At 54.2% G+C, this 21,612-nt stretch overlaps 1 protein-coding gene across 2 annotated transcripts in view; it reads right to left on the bottom strand.

The window, feature by feature from the left end:
• HYDIN (HYDIN axonemal central pair apparatus protein) overlaps nucleotides 1-21,612 on the bottom strand; it is a 446,593-nt gene that overhangs the window by 112,728 nt on the left and 312,253 nt on the right. For both annotated transcript variants that reach the window (XM_065567801.1, XM_065567802.1), the window contains 10 exons: nucleotides 20,601-20,738; nucleotides 13,482-13,659; nucleotides 11,914-12,044; nucleotides 9,737-9,870; nucleotides 8,344-8,480; nucleotides 6,258-6,385; nucleotides 5,908-6,099; nucleotides 4,799-4,948; nucleotides 2,924-3,163; nucleotides 2,044-2,212 (listed from right to left, as the gene is read on the bottom strand). In XM_065567801.1, coding sequence (XP_065423873.1) covers nucleotides 2,044-2,212; nucleotides 2,924-3,163; nucleotides 4,799-4,948; nucleotides 5,908-6,099; nucleotides 6,258-6,385; nucleotides 8,344-8,480; nucleotides 9,737-9,870; nucleotides 11,914-12,044; nucleotides 13,482-13,659; nucleotides 20,601-20,738 — 1,597 coding nt within the window. The remainder of the gene's footprint in view (nucleotides 1-2,043; nucleotides 2,213-2,923; nucleotides 3,164-4,798; nucleotides 4,949-5,907; nucleotides 6,100-6,257; nucleotides 6,386-8,343; nucleotides 8,481-9,736; nucleotides 9,871-11,913; nucleotides 12,045-13,481; nucleotides 13,660-20,600; nucleotides 20,739-21,612) is intronic.

Below are 21,612 nucleotides of genomic sequence, written 5' to 3'. Positions count from 1 at the left end.
TGATGAAAGCACATAACAGCCCTTGCAGCAGAAATTTTTGGTCAAATGTTCATTGGGCATGTCTACAGCTACTGCAGTAATTACTGGGGTGGTTCATGGCCACACTGCCCTTCTTCTGTCGGTGGTGCGTGTCCTTGAGGGGCAGTGTGGGGGGCTGAGAGCCTGGGCTCCCCCCGGAAGCTGGGCTGCTCCCGGGGCTCTCAGATCCCTGCTCGGGAGCCCAGGTGCTCTCACTTCCTGCTGCTGTGCTCCCTGCAGGGGGTGTGGAGGAGAGAGCGGGGTGGGGGCAGCCCTTGGGCTCCTGGCAGGGAATGGGGAGCCTCGGGGAAGCCAGGACCCCAGGGGGCAGCCTGGCTTGGAGCGTGGTGGGTGCAGCCTGGCAGGGAGCCTGGGGAAAACTGGACTCTAGCTGGTGCTCCTCCCCGCTAGTTTTCCTGTTTATTTCATGGCTGTAGCATGGAGCTGTAAAAGTGACGAGAATGACAGCCAACAGCCGGTGTAAGTAACCCGCAGTGTCCACAGGGACACTGTGTTGGCCTAACTACTCCGACATAAGCCCCACGCCTCTCGTGGAGGTGGAGTTCGGATGTCGGCGAGGCAGGGCAGGAGCAAGGCTGGAGTGTGTACGCTGACGTGGTTAGGTCGACATAAGCTGCTTTATGTCGACCTAACGCTGTTACGTAGACCAAGCCATAGGTCCGTGGACATCTCCATTCAGCCCCATCAGTTGTCCATGTATTCACAAGTAATAAATAATACAATCCCAGGAAGAACAGTGAATTAGATCAGGGCTTTCATTTGCAAACATTCACACCAAGCTTTTAAAACTACAGAGCTCTATTTTTGTATATGTTAGAGTTTGATGTATTGCCTAGGAAGCTTCACTGTCCAACCATGTCGAGCAAATCAGCAAGTAAAATAGCAGCCAGGTGCAGAGTGAGCATGCTCAGAAATCTGACCTCAGACGTGCTTCTCAGCCTTTTCTATGTTTATAACTAATTCCTGTTTAACAGACCAGAGGAATTTGGTGCACACAGAGCAATCGGCCACCAGCCGAACTGAAAAGCAGTGCTCTTCACGGTGTGAACGTAGTGGGGAAATACATGCGCTGGATTGCTAAAGCCTGCTGGCCTGTATCTCTCATGCACTTGCAGTGTGGTAGTGACTCATTACCTGTAACTGCACATGGTTCAGGTAAGTCTCTGTTGAGAGATGTGTTGTGTCCTATCATGTGAGAGGCAGGGCTCTTCCTCCACAGCCAGGGAGGGGCATTGATGGGTGCAGTTGGATGGGTGTGGTTCTGCAGAGTGAGGGGAAGGCAGGATTTTGGGAGCTCACTCAGCGGATCCTCCTGTTTCTGTGCACAGTGGAGCTTGGAGTGGCAGGGCAGAGTGGGCCAGACTGGGGCCAGTGAAATCACTGCCCCACTGATCCACTGGCCATCTCCCCCGTGACCCTCCGCAACATAGGCATAACGTGGAGGAGTCTCTTGTACAGGCGGTCAGACTAGATGATCACAGTGGCTCCTCCTGGCCTTTGAATGGACGAATCTATTATTTAAGGTAACAGTGGGTGGGAAGAGCCAGTTCTGGGTGGGCATGGAAAGAATCCATGAAATCCCATCACTGGGGCTCTGGCTCCAGCACTACACAGGAGTCTAAAGGGCTGGATTCTGCTCTCAGTCCATTACACTGCAGTACAAAGGGGGAGTGACAGCCGTGGTGATGTACACTGAGCAGATGGGGCCTACGGCTCCTCTCATAGCCTGTAAATCAGGAGTGTCTCGTCAGAGTCCATGGAAACCTACCAGTGTAAGTCAGAGCAGAACTGGGGCCAGTGTGGGAACGGCTGGCTGCTGCAGACAAGGCCTCCTATAGAAGGCCAGCTAGTACACAGTTTCCATGTGGATACCTGGGTTTCCTCCACCAGCGTTTGCACTCACATTTAGCCTTGTGGAAAATCCTAGACACAGCTAAGGTCAATGCTGGACAGTTCTGTTCCTTGAAAGTCTAGAACAAGCTGCCCTTTGTTCAGAGTCCTCACCATTCTCTTGGCCTATTGCCTCCATCATTTTGGCCTTAGCTTGCTCATCTGGAATCCTCTTCTGGTCTTTGTAATACTCCAGCACCTCCGGAGGCAGCTTCTCTCCTGGGATGCGAGGGGGCAGCAGCAGGGTGTTATGGGAATCGTAGCCCTTCAGCATCCGCAAAATCTGTGGCCAAAAAGAAGAGAAGCCACAGGCATAGGACAGGCTTCCAGGAACCCATTCCCTCCTCCCCCAGGGTGCCTCAGAGAGAGCCCAGGGGCCTCTCATATCCTCTCTTCCTTCTCCTCTCTCCCACAAAGGCCACGCGTTGTAGAGACTTCCCCTCTAACTGATTTGGGCTGGCCACATACCCCTCTGCAGCCCATCAGCACAGCTGCCTGCATCTGCCGGATGGGGCTACAGAGTAACATGAGGTGCTGGCCTGCTAGGGCTGGACCACAGCTTTCTGCCCCCAGGGGTAAATCAAAGTCAACCTGAGACCCGCTGTGACACCATTCACTTGAAGCCTGCCCCTGGCCCTACGAGTCAGTGTGAAAGGTCTCCCACCTGCTCCAAATTGCTCTGCCAGGAGGCGCTGGTGACACAGGGCAGTGGAGGAGGGAAGGGGGCATGTCTCTGGAATAGTACACGGAGGGAGGGGTTTGTGGGACTAGGGAGTGACTCCAACAGGGATAATCCGTGGGAGTTGGGAAGCAAGCAATGAAATACAGCTACTCCTCGAAGCCAGCATCCCAACTGCTGGCCCTTTGGGCTCTCTGCCTGGTTCGCCTCTAGTGCTTGGTCCTGCTTAATAAAAAGAGTTGGAACTTCAGGAACTCTGAAGCATTCTGAGGTTTTCAGTGACAAGGGGAGTGCCCGGACTCCCTCTCCTCTCACCCTCTCCTCAGTCAGATACTGCTGGTCAAACTCCAAGGAGTAGAACTCAATGGGGAACTTGCATGGGTTCTTCACTACCACCTCTGCCTCATCCCCCACACCATACGGCAGCAGAGGCCCCAGCTCCAGCACTGATGGCGTGAACTCCAGCCGTGGCTCCAGACCGTATCCAGAGACAAGCAACAGCAGCCGCTCACTGCTCTGGGAGATGTGCACCGTTAGATGGTTGCTGTAGAACCTCTGGGAAGAGAGAGAGAAACCCGTGGGATTCCTTCATGCCCCTTGCTCCACAGAAACACACAGGGCCCAAGTGCACCACTGGCCTATGCGAGATCAAGGCCCCAGGGGCCAATGAAGCTGCACCCATTTACTTACATCACTGGTGAATTTGGCCCGTATCTCAGTGTATTTGCATTCAGGCCCCGGGTGGTTCCAGGACCCAGCACTATATCTGGGTACTTGGATAACAAAGCCAAGATGATGTTTTGGGTGATTTCATCCTTGTCCTTGGTGAATGCACAACACAAAACCAGTGGGGAAACGAGGTGTATCCTTAACAGAAAGGCTCAAATGACACATAGTGTGGAGAGTGACTCACCTCTTCCTGAAGCACCACTTGCTGGATCACGCCACCTGAGCATAATGCCAGGCAGCCCTGCCGCAGAGCAGGGCGAGACCTATGGGAGGGTGGATCAGCCTGCATCTGCCCACCTTCCTCTGAAGCATCTGGCACTGACCACTGTCAGAGACAGGCTACCAGGCTCGATGGCCCTTGGGGTTTCCCCCCTTCAGGGGACAGTTCTCTTCGAGGCAGCCCTGATGGGGAGTCTAGGAGAAAGGTGGGAAGGCTGCTCCCAGGGTGATGGGGCAGCTCTCCCAGTTATAAAAGCCACAGGAAGGGGATCATCAGGGCCGTCCCTAGCAGGGTGCGGGGCCTGGGACAAATCAGCTTCTATGAGCCCCCCTTAACATTTTTATACAGGTGAAATCTGGTGTGTGGAGGGGACACCAATGCTGGGGGGCGAGGGATGATGGAGAGTCACAGGGTTGCACCTGGGCTTGGGGCAAGGGGGCCCCCTGTGCTGGGGGGCCCCGGAAGAGGGAGGGGGCTGGGGCGGAAGGGCACTGGATGGGGTCAGCCTGGCACTGGCGTGTTCTGGCGGCACTAGGACGCTGGCGGCCGGTGCGGCGGCGGGCGACACTGGGAACGGGCGGGGCAGGGCGGAGCGGGGCGACACTGGGAGCAGGCGGGGCAGGGCGGAGCGGGGCGAGCTGGGAGCGGGCGGGGCAGGGCGGAGCGGGGCGACACTGGGAGCGGGCGGGGCAGGGCGGAGCGGGGCGAGCTGGCAGCGGGCGGGGCAGGGCGGAGCGGGGCGAGCTGGCAGCGGGCGGGGCAGGGCGAGCTGGGGTCACTGCTGCTGCTGCCGTAGCCTGAGCCCGAGCCTCGCGATGCCGAGCCAGAAAGAAATACAACGCGCACTTCCCGCCAGTGAGTGCTGGCCTGACCCCTGCTGCTGGCGCCAGGCCCACCGCTAACCCCTAGCCCCATCCCCGGACCAGCCTGGCCCCCCAGGCACCCCTAACTCCACCCCACCGGGCTGGCCTAGGGCACCCCACACGACACATGCACACTGAAGCAGGGGGGCCACAAAGCACAGGGCCCAGAGCGGTCGCCCCGATTCACCGTACCCAATGGGGGTCATAGAGAAGTGGTAAGATAGCAGGACTTTGCACTCGGGTAGTCCTGTTCACCTGTAGATCTCAAAGCTCTTTACTGAAGGGAGCACAAAGGGGGAAACAGAGGCACCAGCCCTGGGTTCACACCACCACAACACCCCGCCTCCCCCTTCTTTGGTAATTACTAGACAATCTCACCTGTTCCACTGGCGCAAACTTGACCTGCACATTGAGTCGCTCCCCTGGAGCCAGCATTCCAGACGAGGGGATCATCTCAAAGATGTGGGGCTTTGATTTGAATTCCTGACGCAGCCTCCGCCGCAGGCTGGCTGGCAAGTGTTTATCCACCTGATCGCCCAAACCCAAACGATTAGCTCAGACCCTGAAACACTGCTACAGCCCCAGCCTCCCTAGAACACGGACCAGCCAAGTAGCCAGTCAGAAACAGCTGTTTCAATTAGCCAATGAGAAACACAGAAGCATGTTACAGTTCAGGCTGGGGATGAAGAATGACAAGGAGATGGCCAGGGAATTAGTAGAGAGACAAGGCGCTAATAGATGACAAGTTCCAGACAATCAGAGCCAGCTCCAATTACCCAGGTTCTAAAACCACTTGACTCTTGATGCTAGTTACAAGAAATAAACAGTATGGGTGGGAACTTCAAAACAGACGAGGGGATGCTGAGAACGGGTCTTCTCCCACCTCCTCCCCCATCTCCAGCTGAGCAATTCCTCCTCTTCTCTCCTCTCTCCAAGTCCCTTAGTGCAGGGACCAGCCGTGGCTGAGGAGGGCTGCATGAGACTTTCTTCCGAGCTCACCAATGCTGGCCCTTGCTTCGCTACCAGAGGTGCTGCAGACAATCTTCCCACAATCCCCTGGGCAGCCTTGTGCTCCCTGAGTCTCCTGGCCTGAGGAGTGACGCCTGGGGCTCAGGAATCAAGCACTTCCTGTTTGCAGAACAGAGCATGAAAGGGCGCTAGGCTGTCCCATGATGTTCTTAAAAAGGGAATTCCCACTTGGCTCACAGCTTTGACATTACCAGCTCAAATGTATCAGCTCAGCAAATGTCATCAGCTGTTCGCCTGTTGGGTCTTACAATGCACCCAAGGCCTCGTCAGCCGACTCTCTTGCTGGAGCAGGCTGGTACTCTGCTGTAGGTCCTGGGTCTGCAATCCTTACGCACTGAGTCGCTACTGAGGGAAGTGCTACTCTGTGCAGAAAGGGTTGTGGATTGAGGCCTGAGGGCACAACGGGGAGCGGCAGTAAAGGAAGGAGGCAGGGACGTCACTGGCGGTCTTTGCTTTACCTTTTTGATGCGCTCATTGCTGGTGATGAACCATTCGCAAGCGACCTGCAGCTGATTGTGGAGCTGGATGGTCTCCACCTGGCACTGCCCACACTGGACGGAGGAGAAGTCCAGCTTGTTGCTGGAGATGCAGAGCGAAGGCATGGTCACCTTGGCACGAAGGCAGATGTGAAACGTCGGGCCAGCCACAACCTGAGAACACAACACAGCCCCCGGTGAGAAGTCTGGAGGAGAACTAACTGCAGACTTCAATTGCGACAGCCTGGGGAAGCCGGGCTAAGAGAGTGACTCAAACCTTTACCAGCAGGGGATGCAGAGTGAAGGCTACGGGGCTGGAGAATACCTCATACCTTGATGGGCAGGAGCACTTCCACATCTCCCAAGGGCAAGTTGGCACTGCGGGGATCAAACCGTACTTCAAACGTTTCTGTCTCACAGTAGGGCAGGTTCTTCACGCGGTCCAGTTCTACGCTGAAACCTTGAACAGATAACAAAACCACTTAGAACCTAAGGTCTGTAGAAAGCATGATGCATGTGAGTCGTAGTGTAACTACGCCTCGCAGCTGTCACAATACAGCCCTCCAGAACTTACTGGTGACAGAGTGACGGACAGCAGATCCCTCTGCTCCAAAAGCATAGGTACCAGAGGGAAAGGAGAATCTCCACTGGCTGAAAGCACTAGGGCCTATGACACAGCCGGGGTGGCTCCAGGCACCAGCGCACCAAGTGAGTGCCTGGGGGTGGCAAGCCGCGGGGGGCGGTGTGTCAGTTGCCATGAGGGTGGCAGTCAGGCAGCCTTTGGCGGCATGCCTGCGGGAGGTCTGCTGGTCCCACGGTTTTGGCGGCAATTCTGCGGCGGGTACGCCTAAGGCGCGGGACCGGCGGACCTTCCGCAGGCATGCCGCCGAAAGCCGCCTGACTGCCGTGCTTGGGGCGGCAAAATACATAGAGCCGCCCCAGACACAGCACAGCAGTTCTGATTCTACTTAGTAGAAACACACACACACACACACACACACACACACACACACAGCAAAGCTGAGCCAGTGTGAACACTTGTACACATCCTGGCTAGTCTCCTGAGTTTCTCATGGTTGGGGATTTATATGAGTGATCCCTGTTAACGCAAAGAGCAACTTTACATACAAAGCACTGAACATCAGAGTGTGAAAATGCAAGTCACTATTCAGCCAGTAAAGCACCAGAAACCCCAACCCACAATAACAGAGCACAGGAGAGACCTATCTGCTCTGCATGTATGTGGGCAGGCCCCCTCACTTTGCTCTTCAGCATCCCAAGTGTTTGGAACAAGTTACTGAGCTGCTGAAATCCCTCTTATTCTGACTCTCTTCTGCAGAGATTCCAAATCAGCAGCTCCCTGCCAGACACCCCAGAGGTGGCTTTAAGGACCTTTCTCCCAGCACAGTCACTGCTTTCTAACAGGACTTGGCTAAGAACTGGTTGACCCTGTAATTTTAAAGCAAAACGTTGAAAACAAACACCCAGACGTTTTCATTAGTGTTAGAAAAGGGGATGATTATTTACTGTTGGTAGCACTGGAGCAGTGAGGGCCCCTATGATCAGAACGTCATTGTGCTAGGCACTGTACATGCACAGAACAAAGTAATCAGAGCCTGGCATGTGAGTCTAAAACGCAGGTTTAACAACAAAATAAGCGCTGTGCTCAAGTTTGCCATGAACAAGGTGTGTCTGTGTGCTTCCATGCTGCAAACCTGCATTCCAGCTATCAGACGGAGGGAGACCAGGCCACAGGCCAAGCTGCAGTAAGGGGAGGAAAGAAGGAGCTGACTGCAGCATCATCTAATTCCCTAATGACTGATCCCTGGAGAAACACTGACACTGATCATAAAGGATGACTCTGGGCCCAATCCTGCTCCCATTAAAGTCAACAGTAAAGCTTCCATTGATCACTTAGGGAGCAGGAACAGACTTGATAGAGTCTGGTCTAGCTTCTCTCCTGCATTCAGAGCCACTCAGCCCTGGGAGTGGGCTTAGGGGCTGCTCTTATTTATGCCAGTTGGCTATGATCCCTATGGGACCATCGGCCAGCTGAGAATCGAAGGAGCACAGACACGCTCCAACTTTTCCCCACCAACAGGGTGTGTGGGCGGGGCATTGGCTAGGAGCTGGTATGCTGAGAGCTGCCCTGCCCCAGGGGAACCTGGCTCTCTGTCCCTCCAGCTGAAGTAAGAGTTGGCAGAAAGGCAGCTGGGCGAGGGCGGGTGGGGTGAGCGTTACTGGACAGAGGCGAGCGTAAGAAACAGCAAGCCCCAATGGGAAGAGGTGGGATTTCCCATAATACATCTGCACATTCAACAAATTTTGAACTATTGCATCAGACTGAGATGGTTCATTCCATCTTTGATTCCTGCTGCCATTTAGTTAAAGCCCACATAAGCATCTCATCCCCATTACCTGTATCATGCAGGGCCCGTCTGTCTGCATGGAAGGATACAGGGAACTGGCTGGTGTTGGTGATTTTGACAATGTGAGTTCGGATGTTACCAAGAATGATGTAGCCAAAGTCCAAGATGTATTCAGGCAGCTGAGCTCTGAAAGAGTTAACGAGAGCTCAGTTTCAGTCACAGTCTTGTGCTCAGCTGCGCTGCATTTTCAGAGAGGAGCAAGTCCCCTGGTTATAGCACCATTCACTGCTTTGAAAATTCAGCCCTAAGTGCCTAACCCCAGGTCTAAATTCCCAATGATGTGTCATTAACAGCTTGTCTACATGGGCAGCAGTGCAGGATTTCTAAAGTACCCCAATGTGTTGCTAACTGGCCCATGTGGAGCCTGCTGGCGTGAACTAAAAGGTCCCTAGTGCATATGAATGTAATGCTGGGTCAGCCAAAATTGCTTCAATACATTTCAGTGAAGTTTCTCTGCACTGTAACCATGTTTCACCCATGCCAACGCCCTTAGAATGCAGCACTCAGCCCCTAGACAGGAGGTGAGGCTCTTCCAAAGCAGGCCCGTTCCTCGTTGGTGCTAGGGCCGCACTTGAGGAAGGCATCACTATTCCGGAGAGCACTAAAGCATACCAGGAACCCTACGCACATGCTTAGGTGCAGGTGAAGTCAAAAGCACAAGCATGTTCCTGAATCACGGCGTAGCCGACCAGGGGAGATGTCTTTGTCTCATTCAAGGAGGGATAATGAGAAGACTTGTTGGTCTGTGCACCCCTGTGATCCCACCAGTAGCCAAGCTCCTTGGGCTAAGTCTTGTCCAGTTGATATCTGTGTAATTCCCAGTTCCTAAACTCAGCAGTGGAACATTTTCCTGCTGTTATGCCCAGTCTGGTCAGCTTGTCATATGAAGCCTTCTGCTCCATGGCCCATCAGCAGCAATGGGTATTACCCAGTCTGAACTGGTTTGATGGTCTCTGGCTGTTGCCAGTAATGACGCCTTAACCTGGCAAAAGGCGATTTGACTTTAATAAATTTGACTGACTCTGCTGGGCTGAGAGCTGGAGACAAAACCAGCCCAGCAACCCCAGGAAGACATTTGTAGTCAACAATGGAATTGCTGAATCTTTTGCAAGGAATGCTACACATTCCAACCAGCGAGCTGCAGAGGGACCCCCAGGAGTCGGAATCGGAACCAGTCCTGAATTCCAAACTCTGGCACTATGAGGTGCTGAGCACCCGCAGGCCCCAGCAATGTCCGTGGGAATTGAGGACACTCAGCAGCTCGCAGGAGGTGTGCAGCATCCCATAGGGGCAGACCCTTGCTGAGGTGCAGAGCTATTGCCACGTGGTTCTGTGGATGCAGGCACCCTGCACAGGCCAATAGGCAACAGGCCATCACTAACTTGACAAGCTTTCGGCGAGCACGCTGGCTGAGGGTGGGGTCCTCCGTGGGATCAGAGCTAATAGCTTTCTGCTGCTCCAGGGCATGTTCTTGTATGAGCAGCCGCTCCACTTCCATCTGCAGCCAAGTGTCGAACTGGGGAAAGCAAAGAGAGTAGCTGGTCAGCAGAAGCCCTCTAGATCAGTGCTTCTCATAGGACCGGCAATTTTTTTTCCCAATGTGCCAGGGACCGGTGCCATATTATTATCCTATTCAACGTTCTTATGAGGAAACTCACCGCGGACCGGCAGCCAATGGCTCGTGGACCAGCACCGGTCCGCGGACCATCACTTTGAGAAGCACTGCTCTAGAAAGCACAAGCTCTTCCCGGAAGGCAGGCCCCCATTCTCATTGTGTGCAATCTCTGTCATCCCTTCCACAAGGCAAACACCTGTCTCACTGCTGAGTCTGGATGTAGCTCCCCACCATTCTCCCTACAAGTGCGACAGCGGTGCAGCGCAGTAGCGTAGAAACTTCATACATCTATGGAAGGGTTTTCTGTCGATGTAGGTAATCCCCCTCCTCGAGCAGCAGCAGGCATGTTCACGGAAGAACTCTACCATCGACCTAGCCATGTCTACACCAGAGATTACGGTGCCTGAGGGGGTGATTTTTTTCACACCCCCAAGTGACGTAGTGAGGCTGATCTAATTTGTAAATGTTGATCTGGCTGTAGTCTACCAGCAAGCCACCTTGCCTGGAGATAGCATAAGAGATCAGTCTGGTAAATGACCTGGTTTTCTGTCTGGCTAGTCAGAATTAAAAACTGAGTAGCCAGGCAAATACACAGGCCAATTACCAGACAAGACAGGAAACTTTCAATATTCCAAGCACCTGTCTGTCCCCGGTGGAGGACTGGAATGCACTAAATGGTCACTATTAAAGAGAAATGCAACAGGCCCCTACAAGGGAGGACCACTCCAATCACTGATACGGGCTGGACTGTAGTAAATCTGATGGCAGAAGGGTGAACACCTGTCTGTCTAACACAGCTAATTGTGGGAGTACAGATTTAAGGTGTGACATGATAGGATACAATGTAATGCAATTTTACGTAGGTTTTCCCACCCAGGGAACTATTTTAAATGCTCTTTGCCATCGCCATGAGTCTATACAGAATACAGACTGCAATGCATTGAAAACAGAAAGATCCAGGAACGTAATGATAATCTAGAATTCAACTGAATATCATTACAGAGACCTGAGGGAATCGAGCTACTGACGAGTGGGTATTTGTTGGAGTGGAAAGTCCCACCCAGAGTTGTTTATAACTTCACATTAACCGTTGGGGAGAGGATGAGAAAGAGAACAAACCACACATGACAGATGTGAGTCATGTCACTTCGTGCACGTCTGATGCTACCGTGATGAGCATGGTTATAAGAACATACGTAAACAAGACTCGAACAGATTCGATTGGAGACTCAAATGGTTCAGTTCTCTACGATCAGGTGAACCTAGAAATATTGGGTCTGAGTAGGACACACAGCCCTCCCCACACCAGCAACCAGCTAAATCCCCATTACCAAACACTGACACCGCCCCAAAGGTTTACCAGCGCTGTACACCGCAGAACGAAGGCATGCTCCCAGCCGGGAAGAGCCACTGCCAGAGCTAATTGAGTACAAGATACCCAAGCTAGCAGAGATCACCTGTCATACGGTACTTCCTTTCATAAGCTTCCAAATGCTACACACCGGTAGCATGCTGAGTGTTGTGCTGCACCAGGCACCTAGAGAACCAGGCACAATGTTTATGCCTTTGTCTCATCCCTCTCTTGGCTGTGCACTTCTTTGGGCTCAGCCCTGCAGTGTTTACTTGCAGCTAGTCCTACTGCAAGTCAATGGGACTACTCAGGTCAGTATGGGCTGCAGGGTCAGGCCGTGTATTATTGAGATTGTTACATTTTCTGAAGAGCATTATCTAATGCAACTACAGTAGTTACAAACTGTAGGCACGTTCACCGTGGCAGGTGACTGTGGGGGTGGATAACCTACCAGGGATGCAGCTGCAGTGACACAAACTGGATACAGGGCCAGTCACCCCGTGGAGGTGGGGGCATTCAGAGTCAGTACTGGCTGCAGAGAGGTGTGGCCAGGGCAGCAGGAAGCACTTAAAGGAAACAACAGCCTTTCTTACCATGGTGCCAGACTGGTCCATGGATGGCTCTGCAGCCATTGCATCTGGGTGGCCAAGTGCCTCATCTCTCTGAGTCTCTCCTTCTATTCTTTGTTTTGCCTCCTTGAGGATATTCTCATACCTTTCATTTCCTGTAGGAGAAACCAATGGGTGGTCAGGAAATAAGCACAGGTTATAGCCAGATTCTACCCCAGTTACACCCAGGAAACCTCGCTGAACCCTACCATGGCCCCCCACCTCTGAGACCCACTGAGGAAAATGCAGGGACGGTCCATACTTCCTTCCCTACAGATTAGCTCTCTCCTCCTGCAGCTCTGCCAACAGTTCTGTTCTCTCCCATTAGGTCCAGCGCTTATGATCTTTGCTCAACCTCTGACTTTCTTCTTAAAACTCCTCCCCTGTTTCTGTCCTCCTCCCTTCCCATCTAGGAACTTGCTGGTTCCTTCATAATCAAAATAGATACAACTGGCAAGAGCTCCTCCCCTGTCTTCTCCATCTTCCCCCCGTCTGACTCTTTTTGTCCCTGGCTCACCTGACATGGGTTCTCCCCGTACTGATTCCCCCCAGATCTACCTTGCTGACTCGATGTGTTTGCACAACAGTCACTGCCTCTCAATCTTGCTGTCCTGCCTCCAGCTCAAGCTAAGCATGACCCAGAGTGAGCCCCTCATCTTTCCTCGCAGGCTCGCTCCCTTCCTCCATTGTCCTCCCTGTCACTGAAGCAAACAACCTCAATGTCTGATCTGAGTCCTCTCTTCCCCCCACAAACCCCATTCAGGTTATTCCAAAACCCTTTCGACTTTTCCACTCCAGCATCGATCAAACCCGTCCTTCCCTCTGCAGCCCTGTGGTTATATCTCTTCTCCATCGCTTGGGGTCTTCTCCTGCCTTGACTAACCCCAGTCTCCTCCTCTCTGGCCCCCCACTTCCCTCCCCTTCAGTACATCCCAAATGCTGCTGTGAAAAAAACCTCTCCTCACACACCATGCAGAGCATGTGCCTTCCTCTCTGAATCCCTCCACCAGTCCCATCATCTTCCTCCTCAATACAAGTGTCTCATTCCCACTGAGCTGTGCCCCCTCCCTGCCCCCATTCCCTCCTACCCCACAACTCCTTGCTCACCTGGACCCTTTCTGGGCCTCTGTTGTATCACCTGGCTCTCTCAACGGTACGGTCGCTGGGGCAGAGACCAGATCCTCTCCTGCATTTGCTGCCATGTCAGTGCTCAATAAATACCACATGCCAATAGCAGCAGTTGACAGGTTGAAGATTTCGTTAACAATCCCCTGAGCCAATAGACTAGGTGGGGCCAAACAACCTGACTAGTGCTAGGATTGAGCTTGCTAAGTTTCTCCGATGGAGTTGCCTGCCATAGCAGGGAGTGGACTCCATAGCAGGGAGTGGACCCAGGAGGTCCCTGCCAGTCCTATGGTTCCCAGAACCTACATGTTCTTTGGAAGTACGTGGGATGGTGCCCTATGAACGCAAGGCAAGGAAGTACTGGAGAGAGCCTTCAGCGAGTGTCTGGAACTGAGCAGAAGAGGGAGCGGTGGGCAGGGTGTCCCTACCTTTAATGTTTCTGGGCAGATCCAGGCAGATCCTGGGGAAGGTTCCCTCTCCTTTCAAGGTGATGCTCTCTGGCTCCAGGTGGGCCACCTGTATCTGGAAGGTCTGTTGGAAGATCTCAGGCACGCCAGGCAGGTAATAGACCTTCAGCACTTGTTCTTTTTTGGATTCAATGTAGCCCTGCAGCAGGAGGGAGACAGGCAGGACATGGTACCGGGCAGAGAGTTCACTGAACACATGGGGATGCTGCCAAGAGCTGGGGTGGGGGCAAGAGGTGAGGAAGGGGGGGCATCGAGCTGAGCAAACAGAATGAGGGAAGTTGCTCTCACTGGATTCAAGTGACGTGTTGTAGCTTCCATACACCCAAAAGCACTCAAACTCAATCCTCTGTGTCAGAATACACTGTGAGGCCTACCCCGTCAGACCAGTTCTAATGCAGGACTGGATGTGCCCTGGGTGCCTTCAGGGTGCACTGCTGGCTGATTCGGCTCAGAGAGGGGACAGACTATGCCCAACCAGCTCCACAGCCCCAATTTACCCCACTCCCTTTCAGGCAGCTTGCACCCAAGAGGGTAACAGCCAACAGGGACCAGGCCCTGTGCCCCCACCCTCATCCACATTGCACAGGGCTGTGAGTGGGGGAAGAGAGGCTGCCTGTGCCCGTCACACTTGGTCACCCAAGCAGGCCCACAGCTAGGTGCTAGGCTTGGGAAAGTCTTTTCTAGGAAAATACTTCATTCCTGCTGGCAAAGGGGAAGTGTTTTCATTCGCCTGCATGGAATCCCGGGTTTGGCAAACCACTGCAGTAGCTGGGCACATCCAGTAGGTTGCTGGGCCGGAATTGTGCAGGGTGCACATTTCAACACAGCAACTTTCTGGAGAAGCTCACCCAGGCAGCAAGAGGAAGGGGGGCCGAGTGGCTAAGTTGCTAGCCTGGACTGGGGAAACCCAGGTTCAATTCCTTTCTCCCTTACTAACTTCCTGTGTGACCTTGTGCCAATCAGTGAAGGTAGGTCTGTCTTCATAGCTGCTGGGAGCTATAATTCCCAGCTCACGTAGATGTACCTACATGAGCACCCTTAAAAACAGCAGCGTGGCCCTGGTGGCCCAGGCTAGCCACCCACGTCTGGAGCCGGAAGTGTTGAACGCGGGTGGCAAGCCCATGCTGCTGCAGCCATGCAGTTATTTTTAGGCACTAGGGGATTACACTTCCCAGCTGCTGTGTAGACGTTCCCTTAGTCTCTCTGTGCTGCAGTTCCCCATCTGTCAAAAAATGGGGCGAAGAGCACTTCCCTGCCTCACCAGGGTGCTGTGACAATAACGACATGATGCTCAGATACTATCGCTATGTAAGTACATGTGACAAAGCGTGGCGTCACCTAGAACGTACTGGCCCTGCCAAACCCCAAACCCCGTTCCCTAACATGGAGCTTTTATTGTACCTCCCCCACCCCTCGCTCCATCAGTTAACATCCAGGGCCTGATTGTCACTAACTAGAGGCCCATTTGCACAACCACCACTGCCTGCACACTTACAGCCTGTGTGTGAGTAAATCAGGGATGATGCCTGTGCTCTTGACTAGATAAGGGATGGCTGGCAAGGACACTTTAGGAACACAAGGGCCTGAATGTGTGGGGAAGTTTTGCTTGAGTTGGGCCAGAAGGGAAAAATAACTCTTGACACCCATAGCGCAGAGTGATGTCCTTGGTTTCTGTAATGGCAAAGGGCAGAATTAAGGTCACTGATCTTCACTACCCCATAGCAGCAGACATCACATGATCCACTCCTCCCAATAGCACTGAGGGGGAAGGACCACGAGAGAGAGAAATGAGAAAGCACTGGCCCTGGTCCTACCATTAAGGCAAACTAGGCGGTTGCCAAGGGCGCTAAGATTTGGGGGTGCCAAAAAGCAGTGCCCCAATTTTTTTTTTACAGCATTCCTGGGCTGGGCTGCCGGCGGCACGCTGACACGTGCAGCTCAGACTCCCTCTCCTAGCGCAGCAGCCGCTCCACTTCTCCCGCCTCCCAGGCTTGCGGCGCCAATCAGCTGTTTGGCGCCGGAAGCCTGGGAGGGGAGGAGAATTAGAGCGGGGGCGACATGCTCGGGGAGGAGGTGGAGCAGAGGTGAGCTGGGGTGGGGAGCTGCCACATGGCTCCCCGGGGGGGGGGGAGGCTGCCGCGGGGGAGGGAGGCGCTTCAGGCGGGGGGAGCTGCCACAGGGGTGGGGGGTGCTTCAGGGCGGGGGAGGGGCGGGGAGCTGAGGCAGGGCTGGGGGGCCGCAAGGTGGAAGTTTCGCTTAGGGCGCGAAACTTCCTTGCACCGGCCCTGGAAAGGACACATCCAGTGGTGAGCTGGAGCCGGTTCCCACCGGTTCGCGGGAACCGGTTGTTAAATTTAGAAGCCCTTTTAGAACCGGTTGTTCTGGGACAACCGGTTCTAAAAGGGCTTTTAAATTTAACAAAAGCTCAGGCAGCTGTCCACCCGGTCCCCGGCCCCAGCTCACTTCCCCCTTCTCCCCTGAACGCTCCGCCTCCCTTCCCCTCCCCCACCCCCTCCCCCGCTTCCCGCAAATCAGATGTTCGCAGAAAGCCTGAAACAAGCAGCAGGCAGGTAAGTTGGGGCGGGGGGGCGCTCCAGGGAGGCGAGGCGAGGCACAGCGCGGCCCAGCTTGGCTCCGGTCGAGCGGCTCCCTCCGGCCCGGCCCCCTGGCCATGACCTGGCCCCTGCCGAGCGCCTCAGCCCGGTCCCAGCCCTGGCCCTGCAGCGCCAGTCCTGGTCAAGCGGCTCCGGCCTGGCCCGGGCTCCCCGGTCCCGGCCGAGCGGCTCCGGCTGGCCCGGCTCGGGCCACGCGGCACCGGCACTGGTCCCGGTCGAACGGCTCCAGCACGGCACGGCTCAGGCCCCGCAGCGCCGGCCCCGGTCCCAGCCGAGCAGCTCCGGCCCGGCCCGGCTCGGGATGTCGGGCCCCGCAGCGCCGGTCCCGGTCGAGCAGCTCCGGCCCGGCTCAGGCCCCGCGGCGCTGATCCTGGTCCCGGCCCCGGCCCTGGCCCCGGCCCTAGCCGAGAGGAGCCAGACCCGGATCCGGCTGAGCGGCTCCAGGCAGTGCAGTAAAGGTGCAGGGAGCAGGGACGGGGTGTTGGAAGAGGGCAAGGGAGTTCGGGGGTTTGTGGGGGGGTGGATAGGGGTCGGGGCGGTCAGAGCGCAGGGAAAGGGGGATTGAACGAGGGCAGTCAGGAAGGAGCAGGGGTTGGATGGGGCGGTGGGGGGCAGTCGGGGACAGACAGACGGGGTGGTTGGATGGGGCAGGGGTCCCGGGGGGCCATCAGGAATGTGAGGAGGGGTTGGATGGGGCGGCAGGGGGTAGTCAGGGGACAGGGAACGGGGATGGATGGGGCAGGGGTCCCGGGGGGGCCCCTCAAGGAACATGGGGGGGTTGGATGGCGCAGGAGTGGGAGGGGCACAACCCCCTCGTGGGGTGAGGAGGGAACCTGTTAATATTTTGCATCCGAAGAAGTGGGCTGTAGTCCACGAAAGCTTATGCTCTAATAAATGTGTTAGTCTCTAAGGTGCCACAAGTACTCCTGTTCTTTTTGCGGATACAGACTAACACGGCTGCTACTCTGAAACCTGTTAATATTTTGGCAGCTCATCACTGGACACGTCGGCTCTGGGGTAGGACATTCAATGGACTTAGGGAGCACAAACGGGGCAACTCTAGAGAAATGTGCTGGGATATGCTGAGAGAGAGGCGGAAGTGCTTAGGAAAGTGTTAAGTGCCTGAAGGGATGCTGGTATCTCTCCAGTGCGCTGCACGGTGTGCTTTGTTATTATTTGTATTACAGTAGGGCCAACAGTAATACAAGCAATTGAGATCACAGCCCCATGGAGCAGGTGCTATATACACAGAATGAGAGACAGTCCCTTCCCCGGAGAGCTTATAGTCCAAATAGACAAGGCGGACAATGTGTGGAAGGGGAAACTGAAGCACAGAGAGGGGACGTGACTAGCCAAGGTCACACAGCAGGTCAGTGGCAGAGCCAAGAGCAGACCCCAGAACTCCTGAATCCCCAGCCAGTGCCCCATCTCTATAACACACTGCAGCCCCGAGAGATGCATACTTTTTAGATGGCTAAGGGTAGTTTGGGGCCAGGAAGTAGCATTATTGGAGAAATGGGCTAAGGCTTAGATTTGTGAAGGTATACAGGTGTTGCTGCATTCAGTGTTGCAACAGCTAACTCAATTAGGAGCCTAAATTTCATTTTCAAAAGGAATTTAGGCACTTAGGAGCCAAAACCCCATTGACGGTTGATGGGCTTTAACCCCTACATGGATAAATCGCTTTTGAAAATGAGACTAAGGCTCCTACATCAGTGAGGCATTGCAACGTTGAGCGCAGCAACCCCAGAGTACCTTTAAAAATCTGAACCCAAAGGACAGATCAGCAGCTGGTGTCTAGAAGTTACATGGACATTTACTTAAACTAAAGGATGGCGAAGGGAGGAATACAAGAGAGTCCACTTCAGAGACCAAGGGAATTTTCTTACCAGCAAAATACAGGAGCCAGTGGGGAAAAGGGAGGAGCAAATGGAAATGAAAAGCTAACTGTGTTTTGTACAGATCCCATCCCTGGAGCACACACAACCGGAGGGCCATATTGGATGCAAACACCCTAGGCATATATGTAATTCTAACTGCAGAGGCCCCTGTGCTGCAGGATCACGAAGCTGGACTGGAAAGGAGACGGCTCTATCAGCCGGGATAGCAAAACACAGGCAAGTCCATGGCTCTTCTCTCGCGAATTCCAGTCCCTCTGTTGGGGATGTGGGGGGGGTCACCCAGCAGAGCAGTGCGATTGAGCAGAGCCAGTGTGCACTCTAGCACATTAACTCGCTCCGACGTGTCACGGTCATAACAGGTCGGCAGTAGCCAGTGGACATCGTGTGGTTAGCGCTGACAAGGCAGCACCTCGGAGAGTCCTGCAGAACAGCAGGTAAGAGAAGGCACTGGCTTCCAGAGGTGGCTCTGAAGGTGAGCTGTCCAGCCGCAGGGCTGGTAGGTGCTGTAGCCTTTAGAACTCACCTACGGCCAACATCTATGAGAAAACCAGGAGATCTCCCCAATGTGGGGGATCCTCTTTTTGCTGCTGTGCTCCTCCCTGCCTAGCCCCCAGCACCAACCGCCAGCTCTCTTTGGCTCCCCGTGCACGGATAACCCTGGTCAGGGGGCAGGGAAGCGTATATAGCAGGGGGCAATGCTGCTCTGAGCAGCAGGAAACTTCTGCAGGTTCTCTCGGCTGATGCTCCGCAGGACTGATTGGCAGCCTTCCATGCAGAGTGGCTATTCCCTGGCTCTGGTAGCCCCAGACCTGGAGCCCCACTCAGGCAGGGTCTGTCAGACAAAGGTATCTTTGTTCAACAGAGCCATCAGCCAGCATGCTCACTGGGCACAGTGCAGTGGAAACCCCTGGGGAACACAAGCGCAGCACGTAGTAAAAAGCCAGCCAGACCAGGTCCTCGGCTGTGTTAGCAGAGGGGCAGCAGCTGTTACAAAGCACTTAGCCCCCATCCAGAATCCCGGGCAGTCCTGCTTGCTGTACCTCAGGCAGGAGATCACAGTCTCAGAGAGGCTGCAGCAGAGGGCATCAGAGACTCATCTATGCGAGGATACCAGGCTTCGTGAAAGTTATGGGGCAATATTAGAGCCATTTGGCTTCCTCTCCTTGGGAAAGAGGAGACTTGAAAGGAGCAATAAGCACTGTTGTGGCAATAAATGGCTGGTTGTAAGGTTTACAGCTCTCTGTGATGTCTTCCTCAAACTGCTACTCCCAAGGATGTAACAGGTATATTAGTCACACTGCCGAGGGGACATCACTGCAGCATGAGGGGCAGGCTGTGGCTTTCCCAGACCTATACCGAGGCAGTGAGATGGGGCTTCTCCTTCCATTTGGGGCTGAGCAATCTGCTTAATGGCATGGACTGGTTCCCCCGCTGCATCGGTCCCGCGTTGTGGGCAGGTGAACAGCAGAGAGGGATTGGCTCCAACTCCTCCTGGCCCCCCTCTAGCCTTATTCTTTAATGGTTAATAGTTGTATTGGTTGCCAACAGATACTAATGTAATGAGCTGGAGGAACAGGGGTCTAGTCTAGTCTAGTTACTGCTAAGGAAAAGAAAAGGCTAAGCTAGTTCTGTGGGCAACACCCCCTAACATCCTGCTGCCCAGAGCCCAGAGACTGCAGAGTTATGGGAGCCTTCCAGCCCCAGCCCAGCCCATCCAGCAGCACAAGGACCATCAGGACCTCAGGCAGTACTTTGCGCTAAGGAGAATAAACACAAGCTGCATGCAAAGCCCATCAAAGCAGAGAACACAAGCCAGTGCAGAGGCACGCAGGTTTGTGTCGAGTGGAGTTGACTCAGAGGTCTGGGGAGAAAGCAGGAGTGTGAGAGAAAGAGAAACTGAGCAACAGACACACACTGGGCTTTCCTCACTCCTGAGATCTTCTCTGAGCCCATAAAAACAGCAAGGACTGTTCTTAAACGAAATGTGCCAGTACAAGTATACTCCTGAGCACTTGAAAGAGACACGCCAGCACGTTCGTGCTGAAGGAGTGGGTGGATAAGCTGGCGTCTGTGATTGGGCAGGTGGGGAAGGAGTATATCTTACTGGGTTACAGACCAGGCTCTGAGATTGGCTGGGCTGGGCTGGGCAATGTGACCCAGGTTCTGCTGGGAAGAAAAAAGAATCTGTGCAATCCAGTTCCATCGTCAGCACAAACCCAAAGCTCCCAGCCGCCAGGGCTCAAAGCGTGGCCAAAGCACTTGAGCTGCCTGCCGCTGGTCGTTTGATGAGGGAGCCTCCTGCCGCTCAGAGTCTATTAAGGAGCACGTCCATTTGACCTTCACTAGCTCCCAGCAGCTATAACCTTCCATCATTTCCCCTGCTGGATTTACATCCTCATCCTCTGGCAACACAGCTAGACAATCGCCCTTGCTGTGCCAAGGAGGGGGCTTCCCTTAGGAATGGTGATCAGCCCAGTCGCCAGCACTGGTGGGGCCTCTGGCGGGCAGTGCCAGGATTTTAACTCTAGCCCCTCAGGGCTCCATCCATCTGTCACAATACTCACCGTGGCAGGCAGGATCAGTGGCACTCCTGGCGGAGGGTTGTCGGCGGAGGCCTGGCTCGTGTTCAGTACCATGTACCCAAATCCAACCTTCCCGCTATTGCACAGCGTGATTTCAGCTTCAATGACTTGGTCAAATAGCTGAGGGGAAACGAGCGGAACAGGAGAGTCAATACCAAGGCTTCTTTTCAGATTCGCTTCCCACATACTCATAACACGCAGACAAGGGGACATTCAAGGAAAGCAAGAGACAGGAAACAGTCTTCCAAACGTGGCGCTGTGGTCACGAGCTCGGCAGGAATCCAGCAGGACTGGATATTCTGTAAGAACATGCAGATTTACGAGAGAAAGGATTTAAGCAATCAGGAACCAAGGAGGAGTTTTGGAGGGGATGTAAATCCCCCTGGCTTCAGGGCGTAAATCAGCCTCTAATTGACGGGGGTATTTCCTGGGGGATGTTTGTCCCATAACTACCTGCTTCAGGGTCCTGCGCCTTCCTCCGAGGCCTCTGAGCCAATGTCAGAGACAGGACACTGGCCTGGGTGGCCCTGGGTCTAATCCAGCCTGGCAACTCCTATCTGGTAAGCAGGAGAAGCTGTGAATGAGCACAGAGATACCTGGGAGATCCCCCTCAGCTCCGCAAAGCACGAACATCTCCTGTTCCTTGCTGCCATTTTCCAAATGTGCCTCTTCTGGAAAAGCAAAGATAGGGGAGATGATATCTGTTATTGGACCAACTGCTGTCGAAAGCTTGTCCCGTCCACCACCAGCAGTTAATCCAATAAAAGATTGATTCACCCACCTTTATCTCTCTCATAACCTGAGACCAACACGGCTACAACACTTCAAACAATTTATTTTGGAAGATAGTGCTGTATTTCGGACTCCCTGGATCAAACCGATCCCCGGGGTAACTCCCCTGAGGTCAAAGGAGATAGATCGGGGCAGATTTGTCCCATTCCAGTGATAGCATAATCCAACGTAGGTGAGGTTAGTTGACAGGATTATTTTAATA

The sequence above is a fragment of the Chrysemys picta genome, chromosome 14 (genome assembly GCF_011386835.1).
Source record: "Chrysemys picta bellii isolate R12L10 chromosome 14, ASM1138683v2, whole genome shotgun sequence".
NCBI lineage: Eukaryota > Metazoa > Chordata > Testudines > Emydidae > Chrysemys > Chrysemys picta.
The sequence above is the reverse complement of the archived record's forward strand: the minus strand, read 5'-3'. Positions and strand labels throughout refer to the sequence as shown.